Source organism: Akebia trifoliata, chromosome 8 (assembly GCF_017979445.1).
Source record: "Akebia trifoliata isolate Shusen 1 chromosome 8, ASM1797944v1, whole genome shotgun sequence".
Taxonomy (NCBI): Eukaryota; Viridiplantae; Streptophyta; class Magnoliopsida; order Ranunculales; family Lardizabalaceae; genus Akebia; species Akebia trifoliata.
The window spans coordinates 3782967-3802732 of record NC_141382.1 but is presented as its reverse complement, the minus strand read 5'-3'; the positions used below and the strand labels follow the sequence as shown (position 1 = coordinate 3802732).

The 19766-nt window shown below is 32.4% G+C and overlaps 2 protein-coding genes across 3 annotated transcripts; both read right to left on the bottom strand.

The window, feature by feature from the left end:
• Window positions 1-787: 787 nt before the first annotated feature.
• Window positions 788-8743, bottom strand: LOC147395548 (secoisolariciresinol dehydrogenase-like). 2 transcript variants are annotated; one of them, XM_086451976.1, is made up of 3 exons: window positions 8674-8743; window positions 6784-6843; window positions 788-1747 (listed from the first exon to the last, which is right to left on the bottom strand). In XM_086451976.1, the coding sequence occupies exons 2-3, from the start codon at window positions 6819-6821 to the stop codon at window positions 952-954; spliced, it is 834 nt and encodes a 277-aa protein (XP_086308102.1). In that variant the 5' UTR covers window positions 6822-6843; window positions 8674-8743; the 3' UTR covers window positions 788-951. The 2 variants fall into 2 exon arrangements, with proteins under 2 accessions (XP_086308102.1, XP_086308103.1); XM_086451977.1 differs by lacking the exon at window positions 8674-8743 and adding an exon at window positions 7402-7503.
• A 4789-nt stretch (window positions 8744-13532) lies between these two features.
• LOC147395547 (secoisolariciresinol dehydrogenase-like) lies at window positions 13533-16866 on the bottom strand. Its single transcript, XM_086451652.1, has 3 exons — window positions 16724-16866; window positions 15327-15378; window positions 13533-14472 (listed from the first exon to the last, which is right to left on the bottom strand). The coding sequence occupies exons 2-3, from the start codon at window positions 15359-15361 to the stop codon at window positions 13677-13679; spliced, it is 831 nt and encodes a 276-aa protein (XP_086307778.1). The 5' UTR covers window positions 15362-15378; window positions 16724-16866; the 3' UTR covers window positions 13533-13676.
• Between the last annotated feature and the right edge of the window lie 2900 nt (window positions 16867-19766).

Below are 19766 nucleotides of genomic sequence, written 5' to 3'. Positions count from 1 at the left end.
CTTTTCCTTAATTTGATGACTTTATTGAAAGAGGGATGGGAAAGACAAAGAGTCATGATAATCTGAGCCCCCTCTAACATATGCCCCCATCATAGAATCATATAGATCATTTGCCTCGGGATACACAAGAAAAATTCATCATTCAATGTATCCTACGGCAAATGATCTACGGTTCTCTAGTGGGAGCGTAAGGGAGGGGAGGGCTAGGGTCAGAAAATCATTATTCAAAGAAAAATTAAGGGAGGGAGAAATGTGTAAATCTAGTTTTTCTTTATTTTAAATTAATAAATTTACAATAAAAGAAAGGGATTGGTGTGGTGTTTGTAGTTAACATGTTAGACAAACCAATCATATAAAGGATTTTCCATGCCTTGAACATCATTCTTACAAAATCTTCATTTATTTTATCATATTTTTTTAATCAAGGTATCCAAGCCTTTTAAAACATCCGACTAATCCTTGGGATACGTTCAATTCCTCCTTACCAGGTAATTTATGGAATAAATCTCTATGAGTGGCCCTTAAAGGGTGCTTTGTACTCAAGACCTCCGCTGCGTGAGGCATGGTCTTGGCCATGTCACCAACCCTGAGGGGTTTCAACCATATGTTACTTCACTAATACTTAATGTGAATTTGAAGACCTTGAAATATTCATTTAAACCATTAGGAAACCTATAGTTAGTAATGTTTAGAATGTACTGAATTTTAGTGACTATAATCTTGATGTTGAGAATGACTTAATCTATCTTTAGATCATCCACAATATTATCCTTATGTATCCCACAAATGGGAGTAAGAATAAGAAGCACTAATTAACAATAAGAAGAATTCATTAATTGGACGATCTGATCAATTAAAAGCAAGTGACAACATTAACAAGCAAACAACAAAAGGGCTACAGGCGTACACTTGGGTTGAAAGAAAATTCTCAATTGAAAAGCAAGAACATAATTAAGCATATTCTGGGTACTTAAACATGCCAAAAGATGGATTAGTGATGGTGAAACCACCATCAATAATCAGGTTATGCCCGCTCACGTACCTCGAATCATCACTAGCTAAATAAACAGCAGCTTGTGCTACATCGTCCGCCTTAAGGGTCACACCCTTAAGGTTAGCAAGGGCACACATGGTCTTCTCAAGCTCCTCATCACTATCCATCTTAACAAATGCCTTAGCCAAAGGTGTTGCGAGTGCGAAAGGTGACAAGCAATTTACTCTAATACCAAACTGCCCGAGCTCAACCGCTGCATTCTTAGTTAGCCCGGCCACCGCATGCTTTGAACATGTATAAGCATGGGACACAGCAGCCCCAACAACTGAGCTGACACTAGCGGTTGATATTATGTTACCTCTACGTGCGGGGATCATGACACGGGCTGCATGCTTGGTACCAAGAAAGACACCCGTCACATTGATGCTTAGGACCCTCTCGAAGTCAGCCTTCTCATTGTCAATAATTCGTTGCTTGTTCTCATCGGTAATGCCCGCATTGTTGAACATGATATCAAGCTTTCCATAGTTGGTGACAGCGGTGTCAACTGCATTTCGAATGTGGTCTTCATCAGTGACATTGCAATGGACATAAGTGGAGGATGAAGGACCAAGTTTTTTGCAGACCGAATGGCCCAACTCATCTTGGATGTCCGCGATGATGACTTTGGCTCCATGTTGACTAAATAATTTTGCTGTGCACTCTCCTATGCCACTCGCACCACCAGTGATTAATGCCACCTTCCCCTCTAATCTACACAACATTAATGTGATACATATTATTAAGTTTATCGCAACCATCAATCTATAATATTCGCAAGTTCCTTTCTAACAGACTTCGATTTGTCACAAAACGAATCGGACGAAGGAGCGAGATTCATTCGATGGATCCATCTTTGGGGATTGCCAAAAGAATCAATTATTAAGGGATTGGGATCAGTTGATTAATGAAAAAGCAAAATTCCATGTTTCCAAAACATGAAATCCAACAAGTCGAAATTTATTCAACAGGTACTCAAGCTAATCACCACAATGTAGCTTAAGTTAGCTTTAAGCACTATTCATTCATTTATTTTTTTTAAACATCGCATGTTTCCCCGAAAACATTTGAGAATCCAATGGAGGAAATATGTTGATTTAAGAGAATTTCCTTTTCAAAAGATATAAAATATAGTAAAAAAATTTATTGGTGGATTGATTTAAATATTTTAACTTGATAATAAGAAAATAAATAGAATTAAAATTAAGTTCGGGGTTGTTTTGACAATTTTCATAAGATAATTGTAGCATTTAAGAAAGAGTCATGCTGACATGACATCAAAATTGACATTGTTTCGCACATTAGTCTAGACAGAACCACACATGCTTGTCACTCAATACGATGGTGAAAAGTATTTATGGTTACCTACACACATCCATGTCAGCAATAAGTGAAACAATGTAACATTTCAATGTCACTTCAGCATTTTCCTTTAAGAAAAGTTTAATGGAAAGAAAAGACACAAAGGAAAGCTCACAAAGAGAATAATATTTATAGAGGGGGCTTTAAAATTTGAAAATTAGCTGGATTTTATACATAACCCCTCTAAATTTGAAGATATAGAGACTATTAGGGACATTGTTTTAAAACTCTTTGTTTCGTCTTGTCTCACCCCCGCCTACCGAGTTGACTAATCAGAGTCATCTGTTCGTAGATACTATTATTTATCAATACATATTTATATGCAAATAATAATAATATTTTTTTATATAGAATATGGTGGATTAGAAGATTATTAGACACAATATCACATTATTATTAAGAAAATAAATATTTAAAATTTTAAAAATAATGATTTAATCAAAATAAATACCTATTTGACTTGACAAAAATTCCAAAAATCATACATATTTTGTTATTGAGATTTGAATATTGAAGAAGGTATGAATAAATGATAAAAATATTACTATAATATTGGATTTTGTTAAAGTACAATAACTACAATTTGAAAATTGGATTTTGTACCAAAAACGCCTTAATTTTAATTTTTTTACCAAAATACCCTTAGATTCCAATTTTCAAAGTGTACTTATTGCACTTTGGTGTAATGATAAATTACTATTAATTTGTTGTTTCACCAGTTTAACAGGCCAATTCTTTATTTGAAGAATTTTACAATTTTTTGGAAAAAAATTGGAGAATTTTGTGACTATGCTGAGGGTTACACCTGTTATTTTAGGTTCATCGTGTTAAATATGAGGGACCCTTTTCATACCATAAGAAACGTTTATTTATTAAAAAGGTGCAAAAATGGGATTTTTCAATTTAAGTATATACATAATAGAAAAAAATAATTTTTAAATATAACTTTATAAATTTTAAACCTAGAAGTAATCTCAATCTTGGTGAGGGGGCAGGCATGTTATTTGTGAATGATTTTTTGCACATATTTTCTTATACGAGTTTGTGGGATCTTAATTGATAAGGTTAAAAGCTTCAAACTGGTCAGTTTTCATGTGAAAGAGAAAAATCTTTTTTTAAAAATAAAAATTAGCTCACGACTAATCACACTTAATATTTTACAAAGAGGCGTGCTAGAGTGACGTTAGTGGGGGACACCTTGATGTTAGGGTTGACAATGGGTTGGATCGGGTCCGGCCCAAGTAAGGGTTTATCAAACCCTAACCCAACCTCAACCCCAACCCATTTATAAATAAGTATACCTGACCCAACCCATATATAACTTATTTAATAAAATTCTAATCTTAGAAAAAATAAGTAATATTTTCACCATAAAAAATAAAAAAAAATCATTACTAAAAATAAAGTCACACAACTGTAACCTAAGTTCAATTGTGAAAAGTAATTTTCTTTTGAATTTTATTTTCAAAGTACGTAACAATTTTTCCTTTACAATCATGTGACATCAAATCATGTTTTTGAATGCCATATGATGACGTATCAGAAAACTTTTCTTACAAAATTAGTAAGGAAAGTGTTTTACAATATTATTATTGGCTAAGCAAAGTGCATTTTATTGTCACATGAAACATTATTTACTTGATAAGATCTTAAATATTATTGAGGGACATTTTGCCAATATTAGGAATCAAACATTACAGAGCTCTAGATTTTAATGAAAAAAAGAGTAAAAAAATATAAATAAATAATTGATTAAGAACAATGTTTTTTATTTTCTAAACTAATGCTTAACCATTTATTAATTTAAAATATCTTAAAACACCCTTTATATTTTATAGAATTTGATAAAAAAAAATGTATTTTGAAAAAGTTCTAAGAAATTATAGACAAAATGAGTAATTTAAAAAATTCTTAATATATTTAAAATTACACGTTAATGATAAAATAACTAAACGTGTCTAAACAAGTTAGACTACTTGACACCTAAAACCCAAACCCAACTTATTTAATAATCGTGTTAGACGGATTGACACTATTATGACCCAAACCCACTAATTTCGTGTCATTTTCGAGTTGTTTTCACGGTTCGTGTTTAGATTGCTATCCCTACTTGATGTGGTGGATGCACATGTCCGTAGATGTGTCTACTCGTATCTCAGTGAAAACATATTTATGAGTATGCGTGCGCCATCACGTCAAGATGTTCCTAGTGTATCCCCCACTAAGATCGCTTCAACATTAATCTTTTATGAGACCTTGTAAAAGATTTTGTATGGTAAAACACTGTAAATAACTAAGTTTAGCCTATATGTTTGTAGAGTCATGCTAGGGTGTCACAAAGTGGGACACAGGGGTGACACAATGACATGGTGGCGCACACATAACCGTATATGCTTTTCCACCAGATACAAGTAAAAAATTATTTTTGTGCCACCACGTCATTTGTGTTACTCATGTGTCCTTGTTTGTGTTATTTCAGCATTAGTGATGTTTATATTTTAGTTCCTAAGGCCTATATGGATATAATGTTGAACAATCTAACTAAGGTTGTCAATGGATCAGATCAAACTAAAAATCCGATGAGCACCTATGTGATAATTAATCAGGATTTAAAAAGTGATTTCTAGAACCTTAATTACATAGACTTTATTAGTAAATTATACATTAAACCTTCTAATTAGATATAGTTCATTGTTAGATAATAATAATTATTGATTTCAATAAAATGATGTACTTTTGAATTAATTACTGTTATTTTTGTGTAGTAAGAAAAAGTTACAAATTTTTTAGAATAAATCAAAAAATTCGTAGAAACCACTATGATCAAGGATCTTAAAAAAGTCAACTAACCAAGACCATGGTCAATTGGGCCCCACTTGGATTGTGCCACCAAAGTTGACTAGGGCAGTACGGTTAAGTCGACGATTCCAACATCGAGATTCGCACAAAAGCTTTGCGGCTGAAAATTGTTTGCATTGAATTAAGATTTTGTAATTTTTGTATTTATACAAGGGTCCCAAATCCTATAAACCCTTATCTAATCTCTATAAATAGGAGATCAGACCAAAACTTAAAAGATATATGAAAAATAAGGAGATTTGTAAATGTACATCTAGAGTTTTTAGTAGCTTTATTTTAGTAATTTTCTTTTATTCATTTTTTAGAATAAGAAATTGTAATCGAGGAGATTGCCGATTCCAAAATCAAGAAGCAATAAAGAATATCTTGCTACAATCATAACTCATAATTGGTTTCAATTTGGTTTGTTTGACTTGCATCTATTAAACTTTTCTTTTATTATAAATTTTTAAAATTACTATTGACATCCCAACTTTTACTTATTACACCCTAGCTTCTTAAATTATTTAATACACACCAATTAAAGATTAAAACACCATTCAAACAGTATGAAAGTTTGGTTTAAGTTATTATTTTAACATTACAAAGCATTATAACACTCGTTCAAATAATGTCTGTAAATGTTTACAATTATGATTAGGCTCATATAAGATCCTAACCTCCTAAAATAGCAGTCTAGCAAAAAAAGTAAAAATGAGAGAGCTTCTTTTGGCACCCCAACTCTTACTTAGTCTCAATCATTTACTTATTTCCTTTATTTTAAATTGGGGTGTAATGAGTAAAAGTAAAAAAAATCTGATTGGTTATTTCTAGTAATTTGATTCAAATATTTTTTTTGGGTAAATTACACTTCAACCGCCGCAGTTTGACTTAATTCCAGTTTGACTCACTAATGTTTTGATAATTGCACTTACCTCTCTTATAGTTATCTAAGGTGTTCACTTACACCCTTCCGTCAAATTGCCGTCAAGCTAACTATTACATTTCTTTTATAAAGATCATTTAACCCTTTTTAAAAATGTAATTCTATTTTATAAATAAAATATATATGCTTGTGTAAAAATGGGTTCAATGAATGCTTATTAGATGGGGGCATTTTAATTTTTGTTTTAAAACTTAATTTTTAAATAAAAAATAATAAAAATAAGAGGATAAAATAGCAAAATAACATATGAATTTTAACCCGTTAAAGAGGGAGGTAAGTTCAATTATAAAAACATTAGGAGGGTCAAAATGGAATTATGTCAAGCTACAGGGGGTCAAAGTGTACTTTACCCTAGATTTTTTCACACGGACTTGACCTCATCCATGGGCATTAGCATTACGAACAATACTAGAATCTGATAACTAGAAATCACCATTGAGGGGCTGAGGCCTACCATTACACACGAAAGAACCACACCTCATCGAGGATAAATAAATACCGTAATTCTTGTAAATTGAATCATCAAAGATTAATTGTAATCCGGACTGAGTTCTCCTGCATCCAAACACTTTCTTAAGATGGGAGGGGTATGTATTGGGCTTACCTTTTTGCAACTGGAGCTATCAAGTGTGCACCTTTCATCTTTAGCTTAAAGGTACTTTAACTGTAAGATAATATAAATTTAATTGGATATATTCAATAAAAAATCCCTTTTTCATTTAATAATTCAAGAAAAATGAATAAATAAATGAAAAAAAATTCATTATGACTGGTAACGTTTGTAATATTATATTGGTAATATAATATTTTTGGGAAATAGATTTAACTTCATAGGCAAATTTAATTGGGTATTTCCATCAAAAAGTATATCATATAACTGATTATTTAAAATAAAAATAATTATGACATAATTGTTGTAAAATTTATATTAGGCCTGTTCCAATGACTTGTGAGAAAACACATGATCCCGACCGTATAAACACAAAATTAAAGACCAAGATTTAAACATATGATCCTATTGTTTAAACACAAAATCCAAGGGTTGAGATTTATCCTCAAGATAATAAGTATCTCAGAGATGTATGTTATTGGGATACATATAAATCTTGGCTGTAGGATTTTGTGTTTACAGTATAGGGATCATGTGTCACCGTATCTTGATCCTTTATAAAATATCAGATTTTCGGGGAAAAAAAAAAAAACATTTTTAAATTTAACTCACCAGAAACGTAGATGAAAAATCAGTGAGACGAGAGAGAGAGAGAGAGCAATATGATAAGAGGAAGAAGAGTAGAAGCATATAAATTGTAGAGAGGACACACTGTGGTCCAAACTCCAAAGACTTGTGTTGAATATTATTTCACACTGTCAATGTCGTGTGTCACGTGATGTATACAGTTACCAACCCATCTATAAGTGAATTTGATACAATAATTGCTTAAAAGAATTATGGTGGCTCTCATATTTGGATTGTCATAAATGCCCTCATTTTTATATTTACATTTAATATAATCAGAGTTATTTTGATAAAAAATCAAGAAAATTATAACCCATACTATTAGAAATACATTGATTAGTTTTCAAAATTATAATGATATCTTTTTTTTTTACTATCTAATCTTAAAAAATAATATTTTTAAATGTAACTTTATAAATTTTAAACCTAGAAGTAATCTCAATCTTAGTGAGGGGGCAGGCAAGTATTTGTTGAATGATTTTTGGCACATATTTTCTTATAAGAGTTTGTGGGATCTATACATGAAAATGACTTGTATTTGATTTTTGGTGAGGATGAAGACCATTGTTAGACTTCTAACCCTAAACAATTGATAAGGTTAAAAGTTTCAAAATGGTCATTTTTCATGTGAAAGAGAAAAATCTTCTTTTTAAAAATAAAAATAAAAATTAGTTAACGACTCATCACATAAATTTAATTGGATATATTCAATAAAAAATCCCTTTTTCATTTAATAATTCAAGAAAAATGAATAAATAAATGAAAAAAAATTCATTGTGACTGGTAACGTTTGTAATATTATATTGGTAATATAATATTTTTGGGAAATAGATTTAACTTCATAGGTAAATTTAATTGGATATTTCCTTTTAAAAGCATACTATATAATTGAATTTTTTTAGAAAAATATCAAATAAAATAAAAATAATTATGACATAATTGTTGTAATATTTATATTAGGCCTGTTCCAATGACTCGTGAGAAAACACATGATCCAACCGTATAAACACAAAATTAAAGACCAAGATTTAAACATATGATCCCTATTGTTTAAACACAAAATCCAAGGGTTGGAATTTATCCTCGAGATAATAAGTATTTCAAAGATGTATGTTATGGGGATACATAAAAATCTTGGCCGTTGGATTTTGTGTTTACAGTATAGGGATCATGTGTCATCGGATCTTGACCCTTTATATAATATCAAATTTAAAAAAAAAAAAAAAAAAAAAATAAAATAATAATAATTGAACTCACCAGAAACATAGATGGAAAATCAGAGAGAGCAATATGATAAGAGGAAGAAGAGCAATATGTGGTCCAAACTCCAAAGACTTTTGCACAATTTTTCTTATATGAGTTTGTGGGATCTATACATGAAAATGACTTGTATTTGATTTTTGGTGAGGATGGAGACCATTGTTAAACTTCTAACCGTAAACAATTGATAAGGTTAAAAGTTTCAAAATGGTCAGTTTTCATGTGAAAGGAAAAATCTTCTTTTTAAAAATAAAACTAAAAATAAAAATTAGCTCACGACTCATCACACTTAGGATTTTACAAAGAGGCATGTTAGAGTGGCCTTGGTGCCTGTGAGAGAGAAGACTTTTCTACCCATTACAAATTCAAGTTGACAACCCAGGGGAAAATGGAAAATGGAGTGAAGATGACTAGAAGATAAAAATAAGGTGGGTGGGTAGGGGGGGGGGGGGGGGGGGAAATTGCGAAAGATCGGAACTTTCGACAGGAACATCGCATGGGGGACACGTTGATTTTAGGGGTGGCAATGGGTTGGGTCGAGGTAATGGTATTATGAAAATTTATCAAACCCAAATCCAACCCAATTAATAATCGTGTCAAAAATTTAAACCCAAACTCAACCCATTTATAAATAGGTATACCTGACCTAACTTATATATAACCTATTCCTTTCAATTTTTTTTTCAAAGTTCATAGAATTTTTTCCTTTACAATCATGTGGCATCAAATCATGTTTTTGGAAGCCATAAGGTAATGTGGTCAGAAAACTTTCCTTTACGAAATTTGTAAAGAAAGTATTTTCAATATTATTATTGGCTAAGCAAAGTGCATTTTATTATCACATGAGACATAATAGCCTTACTTGATAAGATCTTAAATCTTATTGAGAAACATTTTGCCAATTTTAGAATTAAACACTACAGAGCTCTAGATTTTAATGAAAAAGGGTAAAAAAATATAAATATAAATAAATAATTTATTAAGAGAAGAAGTGTTTTTTATTTTCTAACCTAAAGCTTAACCAATTATTAATTTAACATTAATATCTTAAAACACCCTTCATATTTTATAGAATTTGATTAAAAATAAAAGTTGTATAAAAAAGTTTTAAGAAGTTCTAGAAACAATGAGTAATTTAAAAAATTCTTAAATAATTGTTGATATATTTAAAATTACACGTTAATGACAAAATAGCTAAACGGATTAGACTAGTTGACGCCCAGAACCTAAGCTCAATCGATTTAATAATCGTATTAGACAGGTTGACACTATTATGATCCAAACCCACTAACTTCGTGTCGTTTTCAAGTAGTATTCATGGGTCGTGTTGAGATTGCCGCCCCTACTTGAAGTGGTGGGGCGCTCATGTCCATAGATGCGTTTTACTTATATCTCAGAGAAAACACATCTATGAGCATGCGTGGGCTATCAGGTCAAGATGTCCCCAGTGTGTCCCCCACTAAGGGCACTCTAACATTAATCTTTTACAAAATCTTGTAAAAGATTTTGTATGGTAAAATACTGTAAAGTTTAACCTTTATGTTTGTAGAGTCATGCTGGGTTGGCACAAAGGGGGACACAAGCGTGAGAACATGACATGGTGGCTCACACATAATCGTAGATGCTTTTTCACCAGATACAAGTAAAAAATTATGTGCGTGCTACCACGTTATTTGTGTCACTCTTGTGTCCCTGTTTGTGTTATTCCAGCATCAGTGATGTTTATATGTTGAACAATCTAACTAAGGTTGTCAATGGATCAGGTCAAACTAAAAATCCAATAAACACCTATGTGATAACTACGGATCTGGATAATGGATTTGAATTTTGATAAGGATCCAATCAAATAATGTATTTTAAATATATAAATGATATATATTTACCATTTTATTTTGACATAAGATGCATATTATATTTTTATTAAATCAAATTTGCTTGGATTATGACCAGTTCAAAAATATTTAACTCTTGAATTGAATATGCATCAATACATATTATATCAGATCTGGTTCACACTTAAAATTACAGATCCGATTGGGTCTGGAACAGGTTCAAGTCAAATAAATGTGTTATTGGATATTGAGTTATTAATATCATGGTAGGAATACTAATTTTTGTGTGGGCACAAATTTCTTATCTTAGAGTGTTTTTTTTAGAGCGATAGTCCTACATCGCTTGGGTATCATATCCTTGGGCTATATATAAACCTAGGGCACTCCTAACCTTACAAGTTGGTTTTGTGAGGATGAGTTAGGCCCATGGGCTTCTACTGGTATCAGTGCACCTAACCACAAGGATGTAGGAGACTTATATGCGTGGGGGAGTGTGAACAATAGTCCCACATCACTTGGGTATCATAACCTTGGGCCATATATAAATCTATGTAAGTCCTCACCTTACAAGTTGGTTTTGTGAGTTCTACATTTTTTAGAGTCCAAACATTCAAATGAGAGAATTGCTATTGGCACCCTAACTTTTACTTATTACACTCCAATTCCTTAAATTGTTTCTCACACCCAAATTAAAGATTAAAACACACCCTTCAAACATTACATAGATTTGGGTCAAATTATATATAATCTCAACATTACAAAACAATATAACACTCGTTTGAACAATTTCAGTACATGTTTATAGTTATGATTAAGCTCATATAAAAACCCTAAACCCAAAAAATATAGAAATTTAGTAAAAAGTGAGAGAACTTCTATTAGCACCCCAACTTTTACTTATTCTCAACCACTCACTTAATTTCTTTATTTTTAATTGGAGTGTAATAATCAAGTAATAGTTGGGGTGCCAATAGCAGCTCTCTTAAATTATACCAATATGACAAATTAGGATTTATATTAGATCAAATTTTTTTATAGTTAATTTAAATAATTATTTTAGAAAAATTTTAAATAAATAATCTTATTTTATATCATTGTTTATAATTTCATACATTGCTAAAGTATTTTTTTATATTTAAATTATTAATTAGCTAGGGTGGGACAACTTTGAATTTTCTTCAGAACCTAATCTCATTCTTATGATATTGAGGATTAAAAAGATATTTTTGCAATTTGAAGAAATTAAACTGTTTGGAAGTGCATTTGCAATTTCATTTTTTTTTAAAATAAAAAATATCCTAATAATTACTAAGTTTAAATATAGAATCGTGATCATTTGATTTTTTTTTTTTTTTTTTTTCATACGCTCCCATCGCAGAATCATAAATCCTTCGCTTTGGGATACACGAAAAAAAGATTTATAACTCAGTAACTGCCACGTCAAGGAGTGTACTTTGAGTGTCTGACAGAAGAGAGTCAGATTATCATTTGTCTTACATATAATGTTTGGGCAGTTTTGGTGTTAAACAACTTTAATTACCGTTGTTCTCTCATTACAATAGTACATGAAGCTTTAAAATCTTAGTGCACGATGTACCAACCATTGTTTATCCAAGAATGTTGTCCATCACTTTCCTTCTAATTGCCTTATTGAGAAACAAGATGGAGAGAGGAAAGAAAAATGGTTACTTTTCCTTAATTTGATGACTTCATTGAAAGAGGGATGGGAATGAAAAAGAGTTGTGATAATTGACACCCCCCCTCCCCTCTGACATACTCCCCCATCATAGAACCATATAGATCATTTGCCTCGGGATACACAAGAAAATATTCATTATTCAACGTATCGTCGGAAAATCATTAGTTAAAGAAAAATTAAGGGATGGACAAATGTGTAAATCTAATTTTTTATTATTTTAAATTAATAAATTTACAATAAAAGAAAGAGATTGGCACAATGTGAAAAAAAACCTAAATTTGATGGCCTTGGGTCGTCAAATTTCATAAAATTGATCGACAAAAGAGTTGAATTGGTGTCAAATTTTTCATTGTCAAAATTTTTTTTCGATAAGCTGAAACTATCAAATTAATGAAGATTGAGAGAAATTTGACAGCTCTAAGCAGTCAAATCTGAGAATATCAAGAATTTCGATGGTCCTATACAGTCAAAATTCAGTATCTAAAATTCATAAGCCTTGGCTCATCAATTTTTTATGTCGAATTTTTCAATTTTCACGTAGTGTGGTGTGGTGTTTGTAGTTAACATGTTAGACAAATCAACCATATAAAGGATTTTCCATGCCTTGAACACTACATTCTTACAAAATCTTAATTTATTTTATCATATTTTTTTAATCAAGGTATGAAAGCCTTTTAAAGCATCCGACTAATCCTTGAGATACGTTCAATTCCTCTTTACCAGGCAATTTATAGAATAAATCTCTAAGAGTGGCCCCCTAATGTACTCAAGACCTCCGCTTCATGAGGCATGGTCTAGGCCATGCCACCAACCCTTACGGGTTTCAACCATATGTTACGTCACTAAAACTTAATTTGAATTTGAAGACCTTGAAATATTCATTTAAACCATCTGGTAACTTTTCAATATAATTAGTAATGTTTGGAATGTACTGAATTTTAGTGACTATACTCTTGATGTTGAGAATGACTTAATCTACCCTTAGATCATCCACAATATTATCCATATTGTGGAGGATATTTTTTACTAGGAACTGAGGAGTGACACGTGGCAACTAGGGATTCGAGTTTGGTATGGATACGAGGGTAAAATCGGTAGTGGGGTCCAATTAAGTCCTAAGGTCTCATCTCTATATATATAGATGGACACATGAGCTAAAAGGTATGATTGTTCTCCCCCCTTCAAATTTTAATTTCTTTTATACTATCTCTGACTTGGCGTCGGAGTGGACTCTTTTGCAGATCCGAGCGGACTACGAAAGGGAGGAAGAGCATCTCGAAGTAGAGCGAAAATCCGCATCTAGAATGGGAGTAAGAATAAGAAGCATTAATTAACAATAAGAAGAATTCATTAATTGGACAATCTGATCAACTAAAAGCAAGTGACAACATTAACAAGCAAACAACAAAAGGGCTACAGGCGTACACTTGGGTTGAAAGAAAATTTTCAATTGAAAAGTGAGAACATAATTAAGCATATTCGGGGTACTTAAACATGCCAAAAGATGGATTAGCGATGGTGAAACCACCATCAATAATCAGGTTATGCCCGCTCACGTACCTCGAATCATCACTAGCTAAATAAACAGCAGCTTGTGCTACATCGTCTGCCTTAAGGGTCACACCCTTAAGGTTAGCAAGGGCACACATGGTCTTCTCAAGCTCCTCATCACTATCCATCTTAACAAATGCCTTAGACAAAGGTGTTGCGAGTGCGTAAGGTGACAAGCAATTTACTCTAATACCAAACTGCCCGAGCTCAACCGCTGCATTCTTAGTTAGCCCGGCCACTGCATGCTTTGAGCACGCATAAGCATGGGACGCAGCAGCCCCAACAACTGAGCTGATACTAGCGGTTGATATTATGTTACCTCTACGTGCAGGGATCATGACACGGGCTGCGTGCTTGGTACCAAGAAAGACACCCGTCACGTTGATGCTTAGGACCCTGTCGAAGTCAGCCTTCTCATTGTCAATAATTCGTGTCTTGGGCTCATCGGCAATGCCCGCATTGTTGAACATGATATCAAGCTTTCCATAGTTGGTGACAGCGGTGTCAACCGCATTTCGAATGTGGTCTTCATCAGTGACATCGCAATGGACATAAGTGGAGGATGAAGGACCAAGTTCTTTGCAGACCGAATGGCCCAACTCATCTTGGATGTCCGCAATGATGACTTTGGCTCCATGTTGACTAAATAGTTTTGCTGTGCACTCTCCTATGCCACTTGCGCCACCAGTGATCAATGCCACCTTCCCCTCCAATCTACACAACATTAATAATGATTTAATCAAAATAAATACCTATTTGACTCGACCAAATTTTCAAAATATCATTTGAGTCATCTTGTTTGTCAAATGAGACACTAAGCGCGATGATTCACATGGATTATCTCACACATTCTTGGACAATAGGGCGAGTCATTTCAACCCCAAGGGATTAGACTAGTGGCAAGCCGACCCTTGATAAGCTCCTCTGGAAGGGTAGGTCAAGTGTTCCAAACCCCACAAAGCAGTGATTCCTTGGGGCCACCCTCTAGGTTTCGGTTGATCCTCAATTCAATCAGTTGCATGTTGGACTTTCCGAGGGGGGTAGTGCGTGTGGCCATGGGATTAGTCTCACCCGAAGGGTGAGGATACCCATGATAAAGGAAAAAAAATAAATAAAGGCGAGTCATCTCAATATGGGATGTGATTTGAAACCATAGCCAGAGATGCTCTAAGTAGGGCAAGTTAAAGAAAAGGAGAAAATAGACTTTTATCTATTTAAATTTTTTTTTCTAATTATGGCTACTTACTAGGATTTGTAGGGCAGAAGCTTAGCTAACTTTGGATGGCTAGTCCATCAATTTTAAAGATGGCAAGTATGATGGCAAACATGGAACACAAATGCATCATCATCCACATGATCTAACCATCTGATCTATCAAATTCTTTTGGAAATCAAGAATTTGTTTTTTGGATCAGACCAGTAACTTCTTGTGATCCCAACCATCCAATCAAATTGATCAGGCTTGAGATTGGTCAGAAAAAGGAAACAAGGATCAAGGATGTGTAGCAAATATATGTCAAGAACAAATATTTACCAAAAAAAGTTGGGATATTAAGTTATTAACATACCTTCTTGTGATTGCAGATAGAAAATTGGTTCCCATTATTGTCGAGGCCAAGTCTGCAGGAGTGAGTGCTCTTGCTTTGTTACATAAACTTCAACCTCTTTTATTCCACAAATGAGATGGGATGAACATAATCTCTTAATTACTTAATTTAAAATATATTGCCGGTTGTCCTCTTCTCTTTAAAATATATTGCCGTCCGTCTCATATCTAATGTGATGCATCTACACTACTCAACATTTATCATCCTTCGATCGAGGTGCTTGTTGTGATAATCAAAATCAATATGCCATTGATGTAGAAAAAAAAATCTGGTTTACTAGGTCAAGTTTTCATTATCTCAATTGATATTTTCAACATATTGGTAGACTCAATGAGATGGACGATTCACATTGGCCAGGCTCAGATAATCAGGCTAGAGTTTTAAAATCCTGGTCCAACTCCAAACCACTTAATAATTTTTTCTTAAAGGTTGAGAATAAAATATTTTTTAATATAAAATTAAAAGTGTTCTAATAATTTTAATATGTAAATATTATAGTCGGATTAAATGACCTTGCAAGTCATCGAATTTTATACATGTTTTATTCTCTAATAGTTGGGATGGTGACAATAGAAAATAATTTTTTTCTTCTTTAATATTATTTAACCTTATGGGTTGTTGTATCTGTAACATTGTCTGTCTCTTATAGAGGTGGAATCACTCATATTTAACGTAGGCATCTTCTTGGCTAGGTAGTAAAATTTTCAAGTCTCTTAGAAAATCACGTGTTCTCTGGAAAAGGGTTTTTGTAGAAAATTAATTTAGTGATACTTTATTTTCTCAAAACATGTTTTCTGGTATTTGATTGCACAAAACTGTCAGAAAGGAAGTTTGTTTGTTGATTCCGAGTGGTGGGGTATTGGTGAGAAAATCATATTAATTCCTAAGAGACAGGTCAGACAATACTTTTCCACTAAAACAAATAAAGTAATCTTCTATAACTTTTTTTGAAAAAAAAAAAAAATGAACTTTTGTGAAAAACAATTAGGATAATGCTGAAGTAACGTTAAAATGTACATCGTACGATACATTTCTTACATGGATGTGTGTTAGAACCATAGATGCTTTCAACATGCATCCACGTCAGAAATGTCCACCATGATGTACATATTAAAAAATCTTGAAAAATCAAAATTTTAATTCAAGGATACTAACAAAAAATCAAACTAAATCCAAAAAATGATTAAATATCCACATGTAAGAATTCTAATTAAAACAATTAAGTTAGCAATAAAACAAAAACAAAAACAAATTGAATACATGAAGTTCAAACGAAGAGAAAGAGATTACAAACAATGATTTATAAACTTAAGTTGAAGTATTTATAATTAATTCAATTATTAAACTTACAGACGTACCTTCATAAGAATGTTCATTTTGTATCGCAATGCTTAAAATCCAATCTCAAGCTCCTTTACTTTATAGCGAGAGAAAGTATAAGAAAGAGCATTGAGAGAGAATGGAGATTTGTTTTTGCGACTTAAGATTTTTTTTTCATTCTCTTTTCGAAATTCCAACGTGGGGATTGATGCAGATTCCCCCCCTTTTTTTTAAATAAATAAATAAATAATTTGTAGAGTATTTTTGGAGTTTACGTTAACGCGCCAACTTTTACTTGGGATGCATAAATTTATACCTAAGTTTCAAAAGGACTGGTCTGATGAAAGTAAAGTTGGTGTACTAATATAATCTCTTTTATTTTTATTTTTTAAAACTTAGAAGCATATTTAGTCACAAAATTGTCTGAATTTTTTCGAAAATTCATAAAATTCTTTGAATAAGGGACTAACCGATTAAACCAGTGAATTGATGAATTAATCTATGATTTATTGGCAAATCACAAAATATGCCTCAAAATTTTATTTCCTTGAATATTCAAATCTCAAAAACAAGATAGGATTTTAGTTAAAACCCCAAAATATCATTTGTATGTTCCACTAAATTTATCCAATATTTTTTTTTTTTTTTCAAATTTCAGGAAATTATCCAAATTGAAGCCCGGACCTTTTGAATAATAATCCAATCCAAACTCTTTTACGATGCTTCTACACCCCATCGTTGTGGAATCTCTCTATTTTATTTTTTCTGAACTTTCAATTTCTAATGGGACCTTTTAAGATTTTGTTGGGGGGAGGGGGAGAACTTCTAAAATTGTCTGGGACATTAAGAGGGGAAAACTTTAATTAGTGGAAACAAGAATTCTTCTTCTTTGTTTCTTTTTTTTTTTTTTTTTTTAAAGGAATTTGAGTTCGTGGGATCTCCTTATTTTATTTATTTTTTATTTATTTATTTTTAATACCTTTAAGCTCAAACATGGCAATATGCAACGGCCTGTTAAGGAAAAAATTTGGGGGCTTTTTATTTTTTTGGAAATTTCAGTCCGTGTGGATCTATCAAGTTGTATTTTTTTAGAATTCTATCTTCTAACGTGGTAATGTGCAAAGGCCTGTTAAGATTTTTTTAAAAAAAAAAAAATACACTCCCATGTGCAACCTTAACAGACATTTTTGGGGGCCTACCTCTCAACAGGGGTCTTAGGCCTTAGAGTTGAGCCGGGCCTCCACGTAATGATCCTCACTCAAGAGTCTCTTGACTATCATTAACATGTGATATATGCCAAAAGAATCATGATAATCTTACTACCTCACTGTGGCACACTCAATCGAATCTCTTGGCGTGACAACTTTGGGAATCGTAGATCTATACGTCTTGGAATATAAAACTGCATTTCCTTATAAAAATGTGTATCCCGAGAGAATAAGCATTTTGAGACGTACAAATCTATTGTTCCCAAAATTATCATGTCTGGAGAGTTGATTGAGTGTACCATGTGGGGTAGGCAGATTATCAGGACTCATGCCATAAACATGGTTAGGGTCCACATGTCTAGAAATAAGCAATTATAAAAGTAAGAAGCATCCTAAACTGACTTCCTACAACACTGCACTTAGTACTTTGTTGACGTGGTAGTGTGCATAGAGCTGTAGATTTTTTTAGTCTTGATAGTTTGACTTTCTTTTTCTATACACTCTCCCTTCATAGAATCATACAAAATCATAAATATCTGTCCTTATGTATCCCAAATGAAAAGATCAATGATTCTGTGAAGGAAGCGTACAAAAAAGATAGTCAGATTATTACTACTCTTGATTTTTGTCCTTATATCTCGAGAAAAAAATCTATGGTTATGTGCACTCGACCACATCAACAAAGTATCATAAGAAGTCAATTTTGAACGGCTCTAAAAATAAAAATAGAAAGTCTTTAGTGTTATAATGAGAGCCACATCCAAATTTGAAAAAGGATTCAATACCTATTATTTTCAAGATCCCTTTTTTACAAGACAAAAGATCAAATCCAATTTGTGCCACTAATCGTGCAAAAAGAATACCCTACTTCAAGTCAATTAATCCGTAATAGTGGAATAGTGGTGGTGTAGTAAATTTTACATATTTTGAGATAGTGAAACGTATTATCTCGGGATACAAGATGGGTATTTCATGTTAATATTCATAAAATAAATTAAAAGTATACAAACATTACAAGATCTAAACTTGAAAGAGTTCTTAATAAGCATCGAAGTTAGATTCAACATATACTAATACTTAAATCTCAAAGAAAGATTTAAAATAACTCCAAAATATAAATGATTATGAATTTATTCTTCGCTTGTAAAAATAATTACACAATACACACAATCAATGCACACTATAGGATTTATATATTACCAATAAGCAAAAAAATTATGAAGTGGAGGGCCGGAGTGATAGAAAAGACATGCAATTTTCTATTTCAACTGTTTGCACTCATTGAATCATCACCAGTACAAGTTTCAAGGAGCATTGTTGATTTTTTTGCATCCACAGTGGCGCACTGAGTTTCTCGATCCTTTGACTCAACATTAAGAACTTTTCAAACCAATGGAGCATGCACAGATCATACCACAAAACACACGCATGCTCCTAGTGAAAAATAAAATTCAATGAGGATTTTGATCGATAGATAGATAAAAATGCCCAACTTAGATAAGTTGGTAATGTTTGTGGAGTGTTGATTCCTAGAGTACCATTCCACAAGTGCTCAAATCCCTTGAACACCATAAGCTTGCATAAGTGCAACAAGACCTTCTCTAGATCAACTTACTGTCAATTTTGAACCACCCCATCTTGAAATAACTGCTTTTATCACAATGCAATCCATTATCCTCCCCAATGTTTCAATCGAGATTTAGGGAAAGGAAGGGTCTTTAGTTTAGGTTAAAATGTTATTAAATTTTCTTTCGGATTGTGATTGATTAGATTTGGATGAAATGAATTTGAATTTTGAATTAGGAGTTTAGGACTAGCTGATATTTTAGAATTGAGTCACGATAGTCTAACTCTTTTTTTTGTACACTCTTTA